Source organism: Oncorhynchus kisutch, linkage group LG22, assembly GCF_002021735.2.
Source record: "Oncorhynchus kisutch isolate 150728-3 linkage group LG22, Okis_V2, whole genome shotgun sequence".
NCBI classification, from domain to species: Eukaryota; Metazoa; Chordata; class Actinopteri; order Salmoniformes; family Salmonidae; genus Oncorhynchus; species Oncorhynchus kisutch.
In genome coordinates this window covers 976,830-999,857 of record NC_034195.2, presented here as the reverse complement: position 1 = coordinate 999,857, position 23,028 = coordinate 976,830, and the positions used below count along the sequence as shown (strand labels likewise).

The 23,028-nt window shown below is 42.5% G+C and overlaps 1 protein-coding gene across 3 annotated transcripts in view; it reads left to right on the top strand.

Moving 5' to 3' along the window:
- Window positions 1-23,028, top strand: part of LOC109867390 (non-muscle caldesmon) — a 67,784-nt gene that overhangs the window by 26,796 nt on the left and 17,960 nt on the right. For 2 of the 3 annotated variants that reach the window (XM_031801261.1, XM_020456536.2), the window contains exons 3-9: window positions 1,012-1,459; window positions 1,594-1,745; window positions 6,349-6,601; window positions 8,695-8,832; window positions 12,830-12,873; window positions 15,182-15,263; window positions 19,157-19,294. In XM_031801261.1, coding sequence (XP_031657121.1) covers window positions 1,012-1,459; window positions 1,594-1,745; window positions 6,349-6,601; window positions 8,695-8,832; window positions 12,830-12,873; window positions 15,182-15,263; window positions 19,157-19,294 — 1,255 coding nt within the window. The remainder of the gene's footprint in view (window positions 1-1,011; window positions 1,460-1,593; window positions 1,746-6,348; window positions 6,602-8,694; window positions 8,833-12,829; window positions 12,874-15,181; window positions 15,264-19,156; window positions 19,295-23,028) is intronic. The other variant, XM_031801262.1, reaches the window with a different exon arrangement.

Sequence of the window (23,028 nt, the reverse complement as noted above, 5' to 3'; positions counted from 1 at the left end):
CAGAGTCTACAGAGGGCTGTTCCAGCTGTTTTCCTGCATTGTGTGTTTGATCTGGTCCTGTTGGTGTTAATTGATGGGCTCAGCAGCTCCAGTCCGCATTTACACCTCTCATCCTGCTATCCATCCCCAGCACTCGCTAGGCCGCTGGGAGACAGCTTTGTAAGCTGTGTGTGGGCCACGGACGCTCTCACTGACACTGTAGTTGACATGTTGAGCCTTTACTGTAGAAGCCATGTTTGCCACATACTACAGAACACATTTGGCACTTTGGGATGTTTCACGCCAACCAAAACATCTCACTGGGGGTCATATTACAAAGCTGTAGTCCTCTCTCCACCATCTGACTCGGTTTAGCTTTAAAAGGATCGTAATAAGTAGTCCTATTACCTTAATGATTGGATTTACATGCACTTATTCAAAGGAAATTGAACATTATGGCCATAATGGTTAGTTTTATCCAGATTTGTTCTTCCTTGACACATTCTTTAAGGGCTTCCTGACATTGTCGAGGGTTGTAAATGATTACAATGTTTTCAGGGTCAGTTAGGCAATCCTTGCACCTATATATATATATATATATATATATATATATTTATTTTACTAGGCAAGTCAGTTAAGAACAAATTCATTTTTTCAATGACAGCCTAGGAACAGTGGGTTAACTGCCTTGTTCAGGGGCAGAATGACAGATTTTTACCTTGTCAGCTCAGGGATTCAATCTTGCAACCTTTCTGGTTATTAGACCAACGCTCTAACCACTAGGCTACCTGCCGCCCTTCAGAGGCCTTTCATGTTATAAACTGTATCGAGCTAAATCTACTTCCCTCTCAGACCAGAGGTGAGTTTCCCAAAACATTCGTAGCACTAACATCCTTTTTTCGTCCATTGCCTACCAACGGACTTATAAAAGGTTAGGTCACCATTCAGATGAACATCATTAGCTATTCTTGGTTGAGTTCTCAAAAACTTTGTGGCACTAAGATCGTTTTATCTCTCCTCTTTGTGTCCCAGGTATGAGAGTGATCTGAAGCCTAGCAGCAGCTCTCCTTCTATGGAGGAGGACGAGGGCTTCAGTGACTGGACCCAGCGGTTGGAGAGACGCCGGCAGCAGGCCCAGCGCATGGAGGAGCTCAGTCAGGCTCCAGAGGAGCAGGACCAGAGGCCCCTGAACGGTGCCGCAAAGGCCCCCACACCACATAGCCTCTCTGCCTCAGCCACTCCCACCACATCCACCTCTCGTCTGCAGAGACAACACAAGGCAGAAGCGGAGGATGAGGAAGAGAAGAAGTTGGTAAGAATGGAAAGTGAGAGGAAAAGGAGGGAGCGAGAGGAGGTGGTGAGAGAAGAGAGGGTGCAAAAGGAGAGGGAGAGAGAAGAGGAGGGAGCGAAACAGAGGCAGGAGAAGATGAGGGTGCTCAAGAAGAGAGAGGAGGACCAAAGACCAGATGCTAAGGAGATGGTATTCTTGTGCATTATTTGTAATTATATGCTAATATGTGATTAATTAAGAACATTTACAAATTAGAATATGATTATTAAAAAATGGCTGTCCTTAAAGTAGTCAACCATGTAAATGTTTAATGTTCTTCCCAGTTCCAGTTGAAGGAGAAGAGAAAAGATGTGAAGGTCTCCTACACATCCCAAGTCGTCCAGCAGACAGAGGCAAAGCATGCTAACACCAACGGAGACACAGCTGGGGAGGAAATTACTTCATATATGGCCAAAACCAAATTAAGAGCTCCCAGGTAAATCAGGGTGTATTGTGGTATATGGATATGTATCACTAGATATGTTTCCACATTCAATTACATGGCAAGAAAATCACATGGCAATTCACATTGGGACAGATACAGATATAAGGAACGTCGCCTTTCCTATGCGCTTACTGTACCTTATGCAGGTACGTAACGGGCACTGCATGTGTGGTTTTCACTCAGCAGGGTTTTTCAGGAAATAAAAATTTGGTGTACTTTTATTTCAAAAAATTTCGACAGACCCAATAGAATATATGGAGAAAAATGGTTCAGAATATTAGGGATCAATAAAAGAAAACCATGTGAAAGCACACATATTCTCTAATTTTCAGCATCATTTGGTAGATTTAAAAATACTGATCTTGTATACAGGGCATTTGGAGAGTATTAGACACCTTTTCTACATTTTGTTACGTTACAGCCTTATTCTAAAATGAATGAAATACAACATTTTATTCATCAATCTACACACAATACCCAGTAACGACAAAGCGAGAGAAAAACCCACAGGAATACCTTATTTACATAATTATTCAGACCCTTTACTTTGAGACTCTAAATTGAGCTAAGGTGCATCCCTTTTACATTGATCCTTGATATGTTTCTGCAACTTAATTGGAGTCCACCTGTGGTAAATTCAATTGATTGGACATGGTTTGGAAAGGCACACACCTGTCTGTATATGGTCCCATAGTTGACAGTGCATGTCAAAGCAAAAAGTTCAAGGAATTGTCCATGAAACTCCTAGACAGGATTGTGTCGAGGCACAGATCTGGGGAAGGAGGCCCCAAGAACATAGTGGCCTCCATAATTCTTAAATGGAAGAAGTTTGGAACCACCAAGACAATTGCTCGAGCTGGCCGCCCGGCCAAACTGAGCAATTGGGGGAGAAGGGCCTTGGTCAGGAAGTTGACCAAGAACCCGATGGTCACTCTGACAGAACTCCAGAGCTCCTCTGTGGAGATGGGAGAACCTTCCTGAAGAACCAACCATTTCTGCAGCACTCCATCAATCAGGCCTTTATGGTATAGTCAGTAAAACGCACATGACAGCCCACTTGGAGTTGGCCAAAAGGCACCTAAAGGACTCTCAGACCATGAGAAACAAGATTCTCTAGTCTGACCTGAATGCCAAGCTTCACGTCTGGAGGAAACCTGGCACCATCCCTATGGTGAAGCATGGTGGTGGCAGCATAATGCTGTGGGGATGTTTTTCAGTGGCGGGTACTGGGAGACTAGTCAGGATCGAGGGAAAGATGAACGGAGCAAAGTACAGACAGATTCTTGATGAAAACCTGCTCCAGAGTGCTCACGACATGAGACTGTAGCGAAGGTTCACCTTCCAACTGGACAACGACCCTAAGCACACAGCCAAGACAATGCAGGAGTGACTTTGGGACAAGTCTCTGAATGTCCTTGAGTGGCCCAGCCAGAGACTGGACTTGAACCCGATCAATCAGGTGCTTCTACACCTGCATTGCTTGCTGTTTGGGGTTTTAGGCTGGGTTTCTGTACAGCACTTTGAGATATCAGCTGATGTACGAAGGGCTATATAAATACATTTGATTTGATTTGAATCATCTCTGGAGAGACCTGGAAATAGATGTGCAGTGATGCCCCCCATGCAACCTGACAGAGCTTGAGAGAATCTGGGAATGGGAAAAACTCCCCAAATACAGGTGTGCCAAGCTTGTTGCATCATACCCAAGAAGACTTGAGGTTGCAATTGTTGCCAAAGGTGCTTAATCAAAGTGCATGCTTAGTCCCCTTCTGTACCCCCTGTATTTCATGTTCACCCACAACTGTGTGGCCAAGCACGACTCCAACACCATCGGTTAAGTTTGCTGACTGACAACGATGAGATAGCCTGTAGGGTGGATGTCAGAGACCTGGCAGTGTGGTGCCAGAACAACAACCTCTCCCTCAACGTGAGCAAGACAAAGAGGATGATTGTGGACTACAGGAAAAGGAGGGCCTAACACTCCCCAATTCCTATCGACGGGGCTGCAGTGGAGCGGGTCGAGAGTTTCAAGTTCCTTGGTGTCCACATCACCAGCAAACTATAATGGTCCAAACACACCAAGAAAGTTGTGAAGAGGGCATGACAAAGCCTTTTCCCCCTCAGGAGACTGAAATGATTTGGCATGGGTCTTGGTGCGCTACAGGGGTAGTGCATTCTTCCCAGTACATCACTGGGGCCAGGCTTCCTGACATCCATGACCCATATTCTAGGCAGTGTCAGAGGAAGACCCCAAAAAATCTCAAAGACTCCAGTCTCCAAACTCAAAGACAGTTCTCTCTGCTACCGCACGGCAAGTGCGGCACTGGAGCGCCAAGTCTAGATCCAAAAGGCTCCCTAACAGCTTCTACCCCCAAGCCATAAAACTGCTGAAAAATGTATCAAATGGTCACCCAGGCTATTTGCATTGACTCCCCCCCCCCTTTGTTAATACACTTTACCCATACCTACATGTACAAATTACCGCGGCTAACTTGTAACCCCGCACATTGACTCAGTACTGGTACCCGCTGTATAAACAGTTGAAGTTGGAAGTTTACATACACCTTAGCCAAATACATTTGAATTCAGTTTTTCACAATTCCTGAATTTTAATCCAAGAAAAGATTCCCTGTTTTAGGTAAATTAGGATCACCACTTTGTTTGAAGAATGTGAAATGTCAGAATAATAGAGAGAATAATAGAGAGAATGATTTATTTCAGCTTTATTTCAGTTAGTATTTGGTAGCATTGCCGTTAAATTGTTTAACTTGGGTCAAACGTTTCGGGTAGCCTTCCACAAGCTTCCCACAATAAGTTGGGTGAATTTGGGCCCATTCCTCCTGAAAGAGCTGGTGTAACTGAGTCAGGTTAGTAGGCCTCGCACACGCTTTTTCAGTTCTGCCCACAAATGTTCTATGGGATTGAGGTCAGGGCTTTGTGATGGCCACTCCAATACCTTGACTTTGTTGTCCTTAAGCCATTTTGCCACAACTTTAGAAGTATGCTTGGGGTCATTGTCCATTTTCCTGCCTCATGATCTACTTTGTGAAGTGCACCAGTCCCTCCTGCAGCAAAGCACCCCCACAACATGCTGCCTCTACCGTGCTTCACGGTAGGGATGGTGTTCTTCAGCTTGCATGGCCCCCCCCCCTTTTTCTTCCAAACATAACAATGGTCATTATGGCCAAACAGTAATATTTTTGTTTAATCAGACCAGAGGACTTTTCTCCAAAAAGTATGATCATTATCCCCATTTACAGTTGCAAACCGTAGTCTGGCTTTTTTTATGGCAGTTTTGGAGCAATGACTTCTTCCTTGATGAGCTGCCTTTCAGGTTATGTCAATATAGGACTCGTTTTACTGTGGATATAGATACTTTTGTACCTGTTTCCAACCAACATCTTCACAGGGTCCTTTGCTGTTGTTCTGGGATTGATTTGCACTTTTCACACCAAAGTACTTTCATCTCTAGGAGACAGAACGCGTCTCCTTCCTGAGCAGTATGATGGCTGCGTGTTCCCATGGTGTTTATACTTAAGTACTATTGTTTGTACAGATGAACGTGGTACCTTCAGGCATTTGGAAATTGCTCCCAAGGATGAACCAGACTTGTGTAGGTCTACCATTTTTTTCTGAGGTCTTGGCTGATTTCTTTTGACTTTCCCATGATGTCAAGCAAAGTGGCACTGGGTTTGAAGGTAGGCCTTGAAATAAATTCCACAGGTACACCTCCAATTGACTCAAATGATGTCAATTAGCCTATCAGAAGCTTCTAAAGTCATTACATATTTTTCTGGAATTTTCAAAAACTTTTTAGGGGCACAGTCAACTTAGTGTATGTAAACTTTTGACCCACTGTAATTGTGATACAGTGAATTATAAGTGAAATAATCTGTCTGTAAACAATTGTTGGAAAAAATGACTTGTGTCATGCACAAAGTAGATGTCCCCAACCAACTTGCCAAAACTATAGTTTGTTAACAGGAAATTTGTGGAGTGGTTGAAAACAAGTTTAATTTACTCCAACCTAAGTGTATGTAAACCTCCGTAGTCTCATTGTTGTTATTTTATTGTGTTATTTTTCATTTATTTTTTCATTTAGTTTATATTCTAAATATTTTCTTAAATCTATTTTCTTAAAACTGCCTTGTTGGTTAAGCGCGTGTCAGTAAACATTTCATGGTAAAAAGACCTGTTGTATTCTGCATATCTGACTAAAAACATTTCATGGTAAAAAGACCTGTTGTATTCTGCATATCTGACTAAAAACATTTCATGGTAAAAAGACCTGTTGTATTCTGCATATCTGACTAAAAAACATTTGATTTCATTTCATTTGAATGAAGGGTCTGAATACTTATGTAAATGTTATACTTCAGTTTTCTTCATATATATACAGAAGCACATAGCTTGGGTCTCCAAATTTAACAAATAGTAACAACGTCAGGTCGGAATTCCCCCCCCGAAGTGACTCCTAGACACATTCTAAACCATTAGGAGACAGAGATATTTCTTGAAATATTATACTTGCCCCTCTATGTATGCTCCTTTTTTCCTCCAGCCGTCCTTCAATCTCTCTCTCCATCTCTCCCAGGGCTGTGGTACAAGTGGCAGGGGTCGAGGCTGAGGAGGAGGCGGAGGCCATCTTAGAGGCCAAGCTGGTGAAGATCCGGCGTAGCCAAGCAGAGAAGGAGAACCAGGAGCTTGAGCAGCTCAGACACAAGCAGGCTGAGGCCGAGCAGGATCTGGAGGAGCTGAAGAGGAGGAGGGAGGAGAGACGCCAGGTCAGGGAGGGGGAGGAGCGCAGGAGCAGGGAGGAGGAGCAGCAGCGCCTGGCCAAGGAGGAGGTGATGGTCAACTGCAGTGTACAGTACATACGTAATGTGTAGCCTATGGCATTAAGAAACACAAACAGAAAGAGATGAAACTTAATATCTTACAAATCAGCTGGTGGTGTAGTGGTAAGCCTAAGTAAGCACAGTTTACCCACCTTTTTTGGGGGAGTTTACTCACCTTTTCTGGAAAAATGCATTGAAAGTATAGGGAGAGTGACTTTTTTCACTGCGACCACGGTCAGTTTAACCACCTACAGTATTATTATTTTTTTACCACTTAAATGCATATAAGGATGGGTATTCCAAGTCTTTTCGGGAAGCCAGAACATTTGACTCGGTTTAAAGAGCCGTTCATTTGGATCCCAATGGCTCTTCCATTTGGCCAAGCTTGGCGCGTCATACCCAAGAAGGCTCATGGCTGTAATCACTGCCAAAGGTGCTTCAACAAAAGTACTGAATAAAGGGTCTGAATACTTATGTAAATGTGATATTTCAGTTTTGAATTATTTTAGAAATTTGCCAAAACTTCTGAAAACCTGTTTTTGCTTTGTCGTTATGGGGTATAGCGTGTTTATTGACGAGGAAAAATAAAACAATTTCATTCATTTTAGAATAAGGATGTAACGTAACAAAATGTGGAAAAAGTCAAGGGGTCAGAATTCTTCCCGAATGCACTGTATATCTCCTAGATTTAGGACAAACACCTATTTTTTATGATTTATTTTGTTGACTGTCGTTTTTGCCATTTTTTGATTTGTTATTTAATGCGTTTCTCTGGGCTATACTAGTAAAGGCCAAATTCAATATTTTATCAAGTATTTTTTTTTTATAAGGTCAAAGGTTTGGACACACCTCATCATCATTCCAGGGTTTTTCTTCCTTTGTACTATTTTCTATATTGCAGAATAATAGTGAAGACATCAAAACTATGAAATAACTTATGTGGAATCATGTAGTAAGCAAAAAAGTGTTAAACAAATCAAAATCTATTTTATATTTGAGATTCTTCAAAGTAGCCACCCTTTGACTTGATGACAGCTTTCCACACTCTTGGCTTTCTCTCAACCAGCTTCATGAGGAATGCTTTTCCAACAGTCTTGAAGGGGTTCACATATATATGCTGAGCACTTGTTGGCTGCTTTTCCTTCACTCTGCAGTCTAACTCATCTAAAACTATCTCAATTGGGTTAATGTTGGGTGATTGTGGAGGCCAGGTCATCTGATGCAGCACTACATCACTCTCCTTTGTCAACAATTAGCAATGGAGACATGGTGACAGTTTCCTTCCTGTCCTGCAGCTCAGTTCAGAAGGACGACTGTGTTTTTGATGTGTCTGGGTGGTTAAATACATAATCCACCACATTATTCGAGTTGGTGTGAGGTTTTTAAATCATGTGAAGCTGTGAAATGTGAAGCTATTAGGGAAATCTAAAGTCAACCCAAATTTACCACGGATATTACAATTGGGTCACGTGCAGCTGCACTCAGAATTGATTATTACTTGCGTGCTGCCAGCTGAGAGCTTGTGGCCAGGATTGAAACAAACCAAACCTTAATTTATGTTGTGATGCAGTCACGACCACAAGTCTCACAAAATGTTGTTTTGTGTTACATTTAATTACCAAAATTATCCTATTTATACTTTGCAGTCAATTTTGACAGTATGATAAACGTTTCTGACTCATATCGATGCCACATTGGCTGTTTTCTAAATGAGAAGTTGTTTTTTAGAGTTTGTTGCTCTTTAAAAATTGACACATGAAAAAATAGCACATTTCTAATGTAAAGCCTAACAGTTGGTTCAAAATAACTTTTAGATGACAAAATTATTAAATTGCCTGCCAATTTATTTATTAAATGTTTTTATGCACTGCAAAAATGAGCACGGACCTGAATGAGGCTCTCTCACATTACCTGTTGTTCCTGCAGTGGAAATATCCTTCAGATAATGTTTTTCTAAGTTATCTGCAGATAATTGTTGTCTGGAGCTCAAGAAGCTGTACTAGCAGCCTGCGAATCAGTGAGGCAAATGAACCACTCTTTCACCGATGTGATTCGGTTCCTGACGTTCACCAAAAAGATCCATTGTGTGTCTTCCTGTACAGGAAGAAAAGAGGAGGATGAAGGAGGACATAGAGAGGAGGAGGATGGAGGCAGCAGAGAGGATGAAGAGCCTCAGTACCTCCAGTGTGGACGGAGATGAGTTGTTTAGCCCGCTCAATCCTAAAGGCTCCATCTACAAGGTAGCTATTGTTTCTGTTCTATTTATACCTCAGGTTTGTAATTATTGCCCATGGTCATATATGACAAGCACCTCTTGTTTGATGTGGCAGTGAGTTTTTGAGATCATGGATAATGATAATGCTACCTTTGGTTTTCTGTATAAAATAAAGTGCTCAATATTTCTATATTGTTTTACTACAACAACAAAAAATAACTCAAATCCCACTTTATACCATCTTTACAGCTATTTTGTTTAGTTTCAATCACGTAAGTTGCATGGGAGTGTTATAAATGTCAGCATTTTCCACAGCACATGTAGTGCAGCAGGTCACACACATTCATCTATGGGTTTGCTGTGATGTGTGGGTTTGCTGAGACGTGTGTGAGACGTGTGCAACTTTTAGTTAGCTCTGACAGCATGCCTTTATGTACAAATTGGATACCTCCATTGACTGAAAAGTCAGAGACCATAATACAGGTGAAGTTGGAAGTTTACATACACTAAGGTTGGAGACATTAAAATTCATTTTTCAACCACTCCACAAATGTCTTGTTAACAAACTATAGTTTTGGCAAGTTGGTTAGGTCATCTACCTTGTGCATGACACAAGTAATTTTTCCAACAATTGTTTACAGACAGATTATTTCACTTATAATTCCCTGTATCACAATTCCAGTGGGTCAGAAGTTTATGTACACTAAGTTCACTGTGCCTTTAAACAGCTTGGAAAATTCCAGAAAATGTCATGGCTTTAGAAGCTTCTGATAGGCTAATTGAAATCATTTGAGTCAATTGGTGTGGGTGTGAGTCAATTGGTGTAGGTGTGGATGTATTTCAAGGCCTACCTTCAAACTCAGTGTCTCTTTCCTTGACATCGTGGGAAAATCAAAAGAAATCACCCAAGACCTCAGAAAGGAAATGGTAGTCTTCCACAAGTCTGTACAAACAATAGTACTTAAGTATAAACACCATGGGACCACGCAGCCGTCATACCGCTCAGGAAGGAGACGCATTCTGTCTCCTAGAGATTAATGTCATTTTTGGAGAAAAGTGCAAATCAATCCCAGAACAACAGCAAAGGATCTTGTGAAGATGCTGGAGGAAACAGGTACAAAAGTATCTATATCCACAGTAAAACGAGTCCTATATTGACATAACCTGAAAGGCCACTCAGCAAGGAAGAAGCCACTGGTCCAAAACCGCTATAAAAAAGCCAGACTATGGTTTGCAACTGCACATGGGGACAAAGTTCATACTTTTTGGAGAAAAGTCCTCTGGTCTGATGAAACAAAAATGTAACTGTTTGGCCATAATGACCATTGTTATGTTTGGAGGAAAAAGGGAGAGGCTTGCAACCCGAAGAACACCATCCCAACCGTGAAGCATGGGGATGGCAGCATCATGTTGTGGGGGTGCTTTTCTGCAGGAGGGACTGGTGCACTTCACAAAATAGATGGCAGCATGAGGCAGGAAAATTATGTGGATATATATTGAAGCAACATCTCAAGACATCAGTCAGGAAGTTAAAGCTTGGTCGCAAATGGGTCTTCCAAATGGACAATGACCCCAAGCGTACATCCAAAGTTGTGGCAAAATGGCTTAAGGACAACAAAGTCAAGGTTTTGGAGTGGCCATCACAAAGTCCTGACCTCAACACAATAGAAAATGTGTGGGCAGAACTGAAAAAGCGTGTGCGAGCAAGAAGGCCTACTAACCTGACTCAGTTACACCAGCTCTGTCAGGAGGAATGGGGCAAACTTCACCCAACTTATTGTGGGAAGCTTGTGGAAGGCTACCCAAAATGTTTGACCCAAGTTAAACAATTTAACGGCAATGCTACCAAATACTAATTGAGTGTATGTAAACTTCTGACCTACTGCGAATGTGATGATAGAAATAAAAGCTGAAATAGAGTGGGGCAAAAAAAGTATTTAGTCAGCCACCAATTGTGCAAGTTCTCCCACTTAAAAGATCAGAGAGGCCTGTAATTTTCATCATAGGTACACTTCAACTATGACAGACAAAATGAGAAAATAATTATTATAAAAAGTTATCAGTATAAAAGACACCTGTCCACAACCTCAAACAGTCACACTCCAAACTCCACTATGGACAAGACCAAAGAGCTGTCAAAGGACCACAGAAACAAAATTGTAGACCTGCACCAGGCTGGGAAGACTGAATCTGCAATAGGTAAGCAGCTTGGTTTGAAGAAATCAACTGTGGGAGCAATTATTAGGAAATGGAAGACATACAAGACCACTGATAATCTCCCTCGATCTGGGGCTCCACGCAAGACCTCACCCCGTGGGGTCAAAATGATCACAAGATCCCAGAACCACACGGGGGGACCTAATGAATGACCTGCAGAGAGCTGGGACCAAAGTAACAAAGCCTACCATCAGTAACACACTACGCCACCAGGGACTCAAATCCTTATTTTCCACCATAATTTGCATATAAATTCATTAAAAATCCTACAATGTGATTTTCTGGATTTTTTCTCATTTTGTCTGTCATAGTTGAAGTGTACCTATGATGAAAATTACAGGCCTCTCTCATCTTTTTAAGTGGGAGAACTTGCACAATTGGTGGCTGACTAAATACTTTTTTGCCCCACTGTAAATCCTTCTCTCTACTATTATTCTGACATTTCACATTCCTAAAACAAAGTGGTGATCCTAACTGACATAAAACAGGGAATATTTACTCGGATTAAATGTCAGGAATTATGAAAAACTGAATTTAAATGTATTTGACTAAGGTGGTTGTAAACTTCTGACTTCAACTGTATGTCACTGTATTTCAGCCCAAGTCCAAATGGTAGCTGTGACAGCCTTTGTTTACACTGGTCTGTGGTATTGTCCGTAACTCCTTTCACCTTGCTCTGCTTAAAAAGTAGGGTATTAAGTAATACAGGTAGTTGTCAGTATTGTAGATAGTGCTTCCATGGGTTCATTTGTTTGGATTCAGACGTTTGCACGGCATGGCATGTTGTGAAGCGTTGTGTAGTGTAAAATGTTCTTGTTTGTTGTCAGTTGATTAGACTTGTCAGATCACACAGGGATTGAAATTCACTCAGATCTTGATTTACAAGCCTGGCTCATTCCATTCCATTATTACTGTTATTACTATTAAAGATGCATCTATTTATCTCTCATGAATTCACTTCTTGTATTAACACTAATGAAGACAAACTCTGTCACCTTCTACAAAAGGGCAAGTTCAGCTACTATAACTTTTATTTCCTGCCTTCTGTTTCTAAGCTGACTTTCCTCTCTGGGTACAGGGTTGCTATGTTGGTGCCCTTGCCTACATCCTTAGTGCAGTCATGAGCATCCATCTGCCTGTGTGTGTAATTTCAGAGAGAGAATGATGAGAGTTTAACAGCAGAAAATACATTATTGGTGAGTTGGTGTCAACATGCTGTGCTCTTTGCTTCAGGTCCAGGGCTGAACAGTGAACAGTAACATAAGGGAACCTTTTGTGTGGGAAGAACCAGAGCTTGGTGCTGGATACGTTGAAGTATGACCTCTTTGGCAAGCAATGGTAGAGGACAGGACATTATGACCCTGGCTCAAACTAGAACTCCTCTGATACAAATGTATTCGTATTTTACTATGATTCAGTCTGTAATGCATTAATTATTGCATTATTATACACAGATTCAAGATAAGTAATGGGTTTCGAGATGGAAGTCTTCCCACACCCTGATTGCATTATAATTATGCCTGCAGTAAACTGTGGACTGGGGCAGAGTTAGTTTAAATCTGTCTTTGATGATACGAACTGACACAGATACAGGCGGATGGAAACGGTTGAGAAAGACCAGCAGAAGATTTCTCTGTTTGACTTGGAAGAGATATTTGCTGCGTCAGGCCAAATACAGGGCTGTGATTATCATCAAATTGATCATGATAATCCCGGTCTGACAATTCTAGAAGTCACGGAGCACTTCAACTGTTATATTCTAATTACAAAACAATAACCTTTAACATCACCCTCATGTTTTTCAGATCACAGAAAGAACAGAATCCTTGAACCGGTCCCTAAAGAAAAGGTGAATATCATACAAGTATACAAGGCTTTTTCACAATGAGTAACACGAAGCAAACAAACAAATTCCACAGCCCCGGTTGTTCCACTTGTACTCTCAAATACCTTCCCTCACTAATGCTTCGTTGTATCTTGAGGTTGACCAAAGTACTACTGGGCCCCTCGGCGGATGCCTGGATGGAGAGCTGCTATCTGAGACAGAACAGCAGCTATGCTGGCTAAATGGCTGGTGTGTAAATGTAAACATAGACAAAGAGGGCCAGTGGTGACCTCCAAATCTCTCTCAGTGCATCACCTTTGTCAGCCTGGATGATTTATGGCTTGGTTAACTCTGACCAGATGTGAGGGCTGGAGCCTGGGCTTGCTGGGTTCTCTCTGGTGGCTGGTGAGCTATAGCTCTGGACTGTGGGACGGCTCCATGCAGTCTGACTGCAGTAAGTAATCAGTGGTAAAGAGCTCTCAGCAGCTAGAGTAGAAGAGACCAGGCCAGAGTTTAATTCATATTAATACTGTGACTGAAAATAGGGTGTGATAACAACTTTATAGGGTGTGCACCCACATTACCCAGAATGCCCTGTGGTGAGGAAATTGAACTTCCTTAAGTTCTAAAATACACTTTACTAAGACATTTACGATTATTCATATTCTGAATCATTCAGTGGAGTTCTTTCTCGAACATTTCATTAACAGTTTATCCCAAAAAAGTAGGATTTCTTCATCTAATACATCCCATAATAAGCACTGAGCTCTGTTGACAGAGTGGTTCAGCTTTCTCGCAGCAACATTGAGGATTTTACATGTTGTGGTGGTCATCTTCAAAGGGAGATTAGCATAACACGAGCTGAATTAAATGTAAAAGGCTTTGAAAATAAAAAAGCTTGCTCAGAGCTCAGTGCTCTGTTTAGGTTTCACAGTGATAAGCTTGCTTTTGTGAGAAGTCTTTGAAAAAGAACAGGCATTTTGCATTAATATGAAAAGCGTATACTAAAATATGAAAATACTACATGTAATGTCTCAAAAATTGATATCTATCTCACCTCTACATTGTTTTACATCCTGCGGATTCGAGAAGAAATATGACGAGTTCAACGGGAAAGTGAGCCTGTCAGTTAGTTCATTCTCGCACAGCAAACTGCCTAGCTGAAGTGATGCTGTGCAATTTCCCTTATTTTTGCCCACTTTTTCCCTCTGGCCTCCATTGACTGTCACATTAACATTGGCCATCCTAAAAGGTTAAAAACTCCAATAACTTAAGACCGGATTATGATAGAGTCATGAGGTTAGACCATTGGCTTCCTTAGAGGATTATCTACACAATTAACATGTGTTTAAAACATTTTTTTTACCCATTGGTCAAAATATGTTTTTTTTTGGACACCGTAAACTTTATCTTCCAGGTGATTTCCAGGTTTGAAATCTGAGGAATTGAGTGTGATATAATGTTTAAGTCTAGGCAGGTTTTTTTATGACAGAGGGAAGGATCACTGTGTGTTAGTCCTTTGATGTGGGTGTTCCACTCCCTTGTTGATGTGTGTAAAAACACTGTAAGACCGAATCAAATCTTTCCGGAGAAGAATACGGTTGACAGACAGCTTTCTTCACCCCTTCACTTTTAACAGCCTCGACTCATGCAGATAGAAAACATGACATCATTCAGAAAACCCCATTTCAACGTCTTTGCAGAACAAAACACCCTCCAAATAAAGATTTGTGCACGTTTATGAAGTTCAAATAATCCTACCATGCCTGTGAAGAAGCTATGTAATCCTCAAACTAACCAGCCATATCAGGCTAATGACTCACACATGCCTTTCACGGGTGCTCTCTTTTAAAAAATAAACAGTTTTGAGGCCATGTTGAAATGCAGGAAATAGGGTCAGTATTTCCAGATTTGTCCCACACGGTTTGTTTTCCTGTTTAGTGTATATGTCTTAGATTAGGACTCTTGTGTAGTGGGGTTTAGGCAACTGGCAGCGTGTGTGTGTGTGTGTCTGGATGTGTGTGTGTGAAGGGGGCCTTTGCACTGGGTCCCACTGTGGTCAGTGAGCTTCATACTGGGCCTGAAAGACAGTCTTGACAGAAGCTGTAAGAGATCCCACCCACTCTCTAATGGCAGTGTAGATTCAAGTGGCTCATTTTACCAAGGGGGGTGTATCATAACAATGTGGAAAAGGGATATTTCACTCTGGGGGGGGGGGGGGGTGATCCCCGTTCACTTGCGGGCCTATAGCCAGTCAGATGAGATCTTTAACATGTATTATTTTTTTCCCACAAACATTTTCACTGACCGAGTGTCTTTGTTTTGGATACAGCAACAGCTTCAAGAAGACACAGCCCCCTGTTCTCCTCGCCAAGATCGATGACAGGCTGGAGCAGTACACCCACGCCATTGAGGTTAGCTCCCACCTGGTAGCTCCCCCCTTCTTCCCTCTCTCTCTCCCTTCCTCCCGACAGACAGAGGCCCCATTGATGAAGGCTGTGTGATGAATGCTTTCATCTGGTGACTATTCAGCCAGACTTCTCTGTCCCCTTCTCTTCCTCTCTAAAGGTGACGCGCTGCGTCAGTCTCACACACACAAAGTTACTGTATATACTGTAGTTAAACCTCAGCCTCAGCCTCACAGTCCGTCAAACCACCTCTACTCTATCATATGGGAGAGGATTGATGGGCACTTGAGGATAGGCTTAGCTTGCTTTCTCATCTCTGTGGTGCCGGAGTCATACTATAAGTACGGTTGAAGTCGGAAGTTTACATACACCTTAGCCAAATACATGTAAACTCAGTTTTTCACAACTCCTGACATTTAATCCTAATAAAAATTCCCTGTCTTAGGTCTGTTAGGATCACCACTTTATTTTAAGAATGTGAAATGTCAGAATAATAGAAGAGAGATTTATTTATTTCAGCTTTTATTTCTTTCATCACACTTCCAGTAGGTCAAAAGTCTACATACACTCAATTAGTATTTGGTAGCATTGCCGTTAAACAATTTAACTTAGGTCAAACATTTCGGGTAGCCTTCCAAAAGCTTCCCACAATAAGTTGGGTGAATTTTGGCCCATTCATCCTGACAGAGCTGGTGTAACTGAGTCAGGTTTGGAGGCCTCCTTGCTTGTGCACACTTTTTAAGTTCTGCCCACAAATGTTCCATAGGATTGAGGTCAGGGCTTTGTGATGGCCACTCCGTTACCTTGAATTTGCTGTCCTTAAGCCATTTTGCCACAGCTTTGGAAGTATGCTTGTGGTCATTATTCATTTGGAAGACCCAGTTGCGACCAAGCTTTAACTTCCTGACTGATGTCTTGAGATGTTGCTTCACTATATCCACATAATTTTCCTCCCTCATGATGCCATCTATTTTGTGAAGTGCACCAGTCCCTCCTGCGTCAAAGCACCCCCACAACATGATGCTGCCACCCCCGTGCTTCATGGTTGGGATGGTGTTCTTCAGCTTGCAAGCATCCCCCTTTTTCCTCCAAACATAACGATGGTCATTATGGCCAAACAGTTACATTTTTGTTTCATCAGACCAGAGGACATTTCTGCAAAAAGTACGATCATTGTCCCATGGTGCAGTTGCAAACCGTAATCTGTCTTTTTTTTTGGCAGTATTGGAGCAGTGGCTTCTTCCTTGCTAAGCGGCCTTTCAGGTTATGTCGATATAGAACTCGTTTTACTGTGGATATAGATACTTTTGTACCTGTTTCCTCAAGGATCTTGACAAGGTCCTTTGCTGTTGTTCTGGGATTGATTTGCACTATTTTCCATTTTTTCTGAGGTCTTGGCTAATTTCTTTAGATTTTCCCATGATGTCAAGCAAAGAAGCACTGAGTTTGAAGGTAGGCCTTGAAATACATCCACAGGTACACCTCCAATTCACTCAAATTATGTCAATTAGCCTATCAGAAGCCATGACATCATTTTCTAGAATGTTCCGAGCTGTTTAAAGGCACAGTCAATTTAGTGTGTGTAATCTTCTGACCCACTGGAATTGTGATACAGTGAATTATAAGTGAAATAATCTGTCTGTAAACAATTGTTGGAAAAATTACTTGTGTGATGCACAAAGTAGATGTCCTAACCGACTTGCCAAAACTACAGATTGTTAATTAACAAGACATTTGTGAAGTGTTTGAAAAACGAGTTTTAATGACTCCAACCTAAGTGTATGTAAATTTCGACTTCTACTGGAGTAGAGTGTGTGTGTGAGTGAATAAGTGTTAGGGGCCCTCTTACTCTTTTCCCGTGAGGGCAATATTTCACAAGACACTATTGCATCATCCGATTACTACCATGCCTTGTTAACCTTTTTCTAAAGACGAGATACAGTTTATTTGGAATTATTCAGACCCCTAGATTTTTTTCGTTACGTTACAGCCTTATTAAAAAAAACTCATCAATCTACACACACACTCCATAATGACAAAGCGGAAAACAACACATAAAACATTTAAAACAGAAATATCTTATTTACATAAGTATTTAGACCCTTTGCTATGAGATTCGAAATTGAGCTCAGGTGCATCCTGTTTCCATTGATCATCCTTGAGACGTTTCCTCAACTTGATTGGAGTCCACCTGTGGTAAATTCAATTGATTGGACATGATTTGGAAAGGCACACACCTGTCTATATAAGGTCCCAGCGTTGACAGTGCATGTCAGAGCAACAATCAATCAATGAAGTTGAAGGAATTGTCCGTAGAGCTCAGAGACCGGATTGTGTCGAGGCACTGACCTGTGGAAGGGTACCAAAACATTTCTGCAGCATTGAGGTTCTCCAAATATACAGTGGCTGTCACGACTTCTACCGAGGGTAACTCCTCTACCCTGTACCGAGGGTAACTCCTTTACCCTGTACCGAGGGTAACTCCTCTACCCTGTTCGGGCGGTGCTCGGCGTTGCCGGTTTACTAGCCGCCACCGATCCCTTTTTCCTTTTCTGTTTGTTTTGTCTGTGATTCTTTTCACACCTGGTTTCATTTGCGTTTATTTCTGTGTGTATATAGGGTACCTATTGCCTGCCTTAGTTTGTGCGGGATTAGACTTGTATGTATTGCGCTCAATTGTATTTTGATGTTTGTTGTTTTCACGGTTACGGACGTGTATGTAAGTGTCGGAAACTGTGTTTGTTCCTCCGTGCGTTTGCACGAGTTCTGAGTATCGAGAGTGTAGTTTTGTGCCATTTTTGTATTGGTGGACTATATGATTAAAAACACTTCTCAGACATCCCTGCTCTCCTGTGCCTGACTCCTACACCTCTCACCGAGACGCACATTATCACAGTGGCCTCCATCATTCTTAAATGGAAGAAGTTTGGAACCACCAAGACTCTTCCTAGAGCTGCCCGCCAGGCCAAACTGAGCAATTGGGGGTAGAAGAACCTGATGGTCACTCTGACAGAGCCCCAGGGTTCCTCTGTGGAGATGGGAGAACCTTCCAGAAGGACAACCATCTCTGCAGCGCTCCACCAATCAGGCCTTTATGGTAGAGTGGCCAGACGGAAGCCACTCCTCAGTAAAAGGCATGTGACAGCTCGCTTGGAGTTTGCCAAAAAGGCACCTAAAGACTCTCAGATCATGAGAAACAAGATTCACCAGTCGGATGAAACCAAGATTTAACTCTTTGGCCTGATTTGAACTATTTGTCCTGGAGGAAACCTGGCACCACCCCTATGGTGAAGCATGGTGGTAGCAGCATGATGCTGTGGGGATGTTTTTCAGCGGCAGGGACTGGGAGACTAGTCAGGACCGAGGGAAAAATGAACGGAGCAAAGTACAGAGAAGTCCGTGATGAAAACCTGCTCCCGAGAGCTCAGGACCTCAGACTGAGGAGGTTCACCTTCCAAAAGGATAACGACCCTAAGCACACAGCCAAGACAACGCAGGAGTGGTTTCGGGACAAGTCTATGAACGTCCTTGAGTGGCCCAGCCAGATCCCGGACTTAAATTGACGATTTAATACATTTTAGAATAAGGCTGTAAAATCTGGATTAAAAAAATACATTGCCTTTAAATTTCAATCATGCTATAACGCTGAACTTCAGTAATACAGATTGAATGTTACTCATGTTACTCATTATGTCTAACTATGTTATATTGTTTTCATTATTATTATTCATTTTTACTTGCTGTGCTTCATTTTCATACTATCTAATTTCCCCCTAATCAGACTTGATAAATATCAGTGAACAAGCTTGATACATTTTTCTTTTTGATCTAGAGTTCTGTTATTTCTATGCAAATTCCATGCAATTGGAAGGTAAAGTATATCACATTATGTTGTGCAGTACTCCCAGGAGGCCAAGGCAGCCAAACAGGGCCTGATGGACATCCCCATGTCACCTGAGGCAGTGTCCTCCAAGAAGCACTTGTTTGAGGCTGGAGAGGCTTGGAACCAGAGCCCGTCCAAAGGCACACCATCCAAGGCAAGGAAACACCAACTTGACATTACATACTGTACACATGAACAAATATAGTCAAAGGCCAATTTATTTCTCACCATCGCTAATGACATTATACATCCACCAACATAAATAGACCCTTATCAGTGTTTCCCCCAGGATTTTTTTCAGCAGCAGTGGCAAAGTTAGCGTAGGGGGCGGAGCATTGTAGTGGGTGTGGCCAATGCTGTTTTCCAACATTTCTAGAGACCACCTTGATTGTTCGTCCTCAAAGATGATCTTATTTAAAAATATATAGCTCCATTATCTTTTCTACATACATTACATCTGTTGTTAGTCATTTAAGTTTACACTGAAAACGTTTAACCATCCCGAAAATTATATATACTGAACAAAAATGTAAACGCAACATGCAACAATTTCAAAGATTTTACTGAGTTACAGTTCATATGAAGAAATTAGATCATTTAAAAATGCATTCATTATGCCCTAATCTATGGATTTCACATGACTGGGAATACATTCATTATGCCCTAATCTATGGATTTCACATGACTGGGAACACATTCATTAGGCCCTAATCTATGGATTTCACATGACTGGGAATACATTCATTAGGCCCTAATCTATGGATTTCACATGACTGGGAATACATTCATTAGGCCCTAATCTATGGATTTCACATGACTGGGAATACATTCATTAGGCCCTAATCTATGGATTTCACATGACTGGGAATACATTCATTAGGCCCTAATCTATGGATTTCACATGACTGGGAATACATTCATTAGGCCCTAATCTATGGATTTCACATGACTGGGAATACATACATTAGGCCCTAATCTATGGATTTCACATGACTGGGAATACAGATATGCATCTGTTGGTCACATATACCTTAAAAAAGAAAGGTAGGGGAGTGGATCAGAAAACCAGTCTGTATCTGCTGTAACCACCATTTGCGTCGTGCAGCGCAACACTTCTTCTTCTCAGAGAGTTGATCAGACTGTTGATTGTGGCTTGTCAAATGTTGTCCCGCTCCTCTTCAATGGCTGCTGCTGGATATTGGTGGGAATTGGAACTTGCTGTCATACACGTCGATCCAGAGCATCCCAAACAAGCTCAATGGGTGGCATGTGTGGTGAGTATACAGGACGTGGAAGAACTGGGACATTTACAGCTTCCAGGAATTGTGTACAGCTCCTTGCAACATCGGGCCGTGCATTATCATGCTGAAACATGAGGTGATGACTGCAGATGCATGGCACGACAATGGGCCTCAGGATTTCGTCACAATATCTCTGTGGTTTCAAATTGCCATCGATAAAATGCATTTGTATTCGTTCATATGCCACACCTGTCAAGTGGATGGATTCTCAGGATGTACGAACAGGATGTAAACACATTTTTGTAAAAAGTTTGAGAGAAGAAGAGAAGAGAAGCTTTTGTGCTCATGGAACATTTTGGGGATTTTCATTTCAGCTCAAGGAATCAATACTTTACATATTGTGCCGACAGTCATGCAACTTAGCAATATTTTATATATTTGTGTGTTATTTCTTACATTATCAAATCAAATTTGCCAAATACAACAGTGAAATGCTTACTTACGAGCCCCTAAACAACAATGCAGTTTAAAGAATAAGAATAAGAAATATAAGTAACAAGTAATTAAAGAGCAGCAGTAAAATAACAATAGCGAGACTATATCAAATCAAATCAAATGTATTTATATAGCCCTTCATACATCAGCTGATATCTCAAAGTGCTGTACAGAAACCCAGCCTAAAACCCCAAACAGCAAGCAATGCAGGTGTAGAAGCACGGTGGCTAGGAAAAAACTCCCTAGAAAGGCCAAAACCTAGGAAGAAACCTAGAGAGGAACCAGGCTATGTGGGGTGGCCAGTCCTCTTCTGGCTGTGCCGGGTGGAGATTATAACAGAACATATAATAACAGAACATGGCCAAGATGTTCAAATGTTCATAAATTACCAGCATGGTCAAATAATAATAAGGCAGAACAGTTGAAACTGGAGCAGCAGCACTGCCAGGTGAACTGGGGAGAGCAAGGAGTCATCATGTCAGGTAGTCCTGGGGCATGGTCCTAGGGCTCAGGTCCTCCGAGAGAGAGAAAGAAAGAGAGAAAGAGAGAATTAGAGAGAGGACACTTAAATTCACACAGGACACCGAATAGGACAGGAGAAGTACTCCAGATATAACAAACTGACCCTAGCCCTCCGACACATAAACTACTGCAGCATAAATACTGGAGGCTGAGACAGGAGGGGTCAGGAGACACTGTGGCCCCATCCGAGGACACCCCCGGACAGGGCCAAACAGGAAGGATATAACCCCACCCACTTTGCCAAAGCACAGCCCCCACACCACTAGAGGGATATCTTCAACCACCAACTTACCATCCTGAGACAAGGCCGAGTATAGCCCACAAAGATCTCCGCCACGGCACAACCCAGGGGGGGGGGGGGGCGCCAACCCAGACAGGAAGATCACATCAGTGACTCAACCCACTCAAGTGACGCACCCCTCCTAGGGACGGTATGACTCAGCACCTGTAATAGGGTTAGAGGCAGAGAATCCCAGTGGAAAAAGGGGAACCGGCCAGGCAGAGACAGCAAGGGCGGTTCGTTGCTCCAGAGCCTTTCCGTTCACCTTCCCACTCCTGGGCCAGACTACACTCAATCATATGACCCACTGAAGAGATGGGTCTTCAGTAATGACTTAAAGGTTGAGACCGAGGGCCTATATACAGGGGGGTACCGGCACAGAGTCAATGTGCGGGGGCACTGGTTAATTGAGGTAATATGTACATGGAGGTAGAGTTATTAAAGTGACTATGCATAGATGGGAACAACAGAGAGTAGCAGTGGTGTAAAAGGGGGGAGGGGGTGGGGGGCAATGCAAAAAGTTGGGTAGCCATTTGATTAGATGTTCAGGAGTCTTATGGCGTGGGGGTAGAAGCTTTTTAGAAGCCTCTTGGACCTAGACTTGCCGCTCAGGTACCGCTTGCCGTGCGGTAGCAGAGAGAACAGTATATGACTAGGGTGGCAGTCTCCTGAGGGGGAAGCGGTATTGTCGTACCCTTTTCCACCTGTCTTGGTGTGTTAGGACATTGATAAATCCTTAGGTTTTGTCGCGCCCTGTTCACGACCACCTTGGTGTGCTTGGACCATGTTAGTTTGTTGCTGATGGGGACACCAAGGAACTTGTAGCTCTCAACCTGCTCCACTGCAGCCCCGTCAATGAGAATGGGGGCGTGCTCAGTCCTCTTTTTCCTGTAGTCCACAATCATCTCCTTTGTCTTGATCACGTTGGGGGAGAGGTCGTTGTCCTGGCACCACACGGCCGGGCCTCTGACCTCCTCCCTCTAGGCTGTCTCATCGTTGTCGGTGATCAGGCCTACCACTGTTGTGTCATCTGCAAACTTAATGATGGTGTTGGAGACGTGCATGGCCATGCAATCATGAGTGAACAGGGAGTACAGGAGGGGACTAAGCACGCACCACTGAGGGGCCCCTGTGTTGAGGATCAGCATGGCGGATGTGTTGTTACTTACCCTTACCACCTGGGGGCGGCCCTTCAGGAAGTTCAGGATCCAGTTGCAGAGGGAGGTGTTTAGTCCCAGGGTCCTTAGCTTATTGATGAGCTTATTGATGAGCTTTGAGGGCACTATGGTGTTGAACAATGAATTGCATTCTCACATAGGTGTTCCTTTTGTCCAGGTGGGAAAGGGAAGT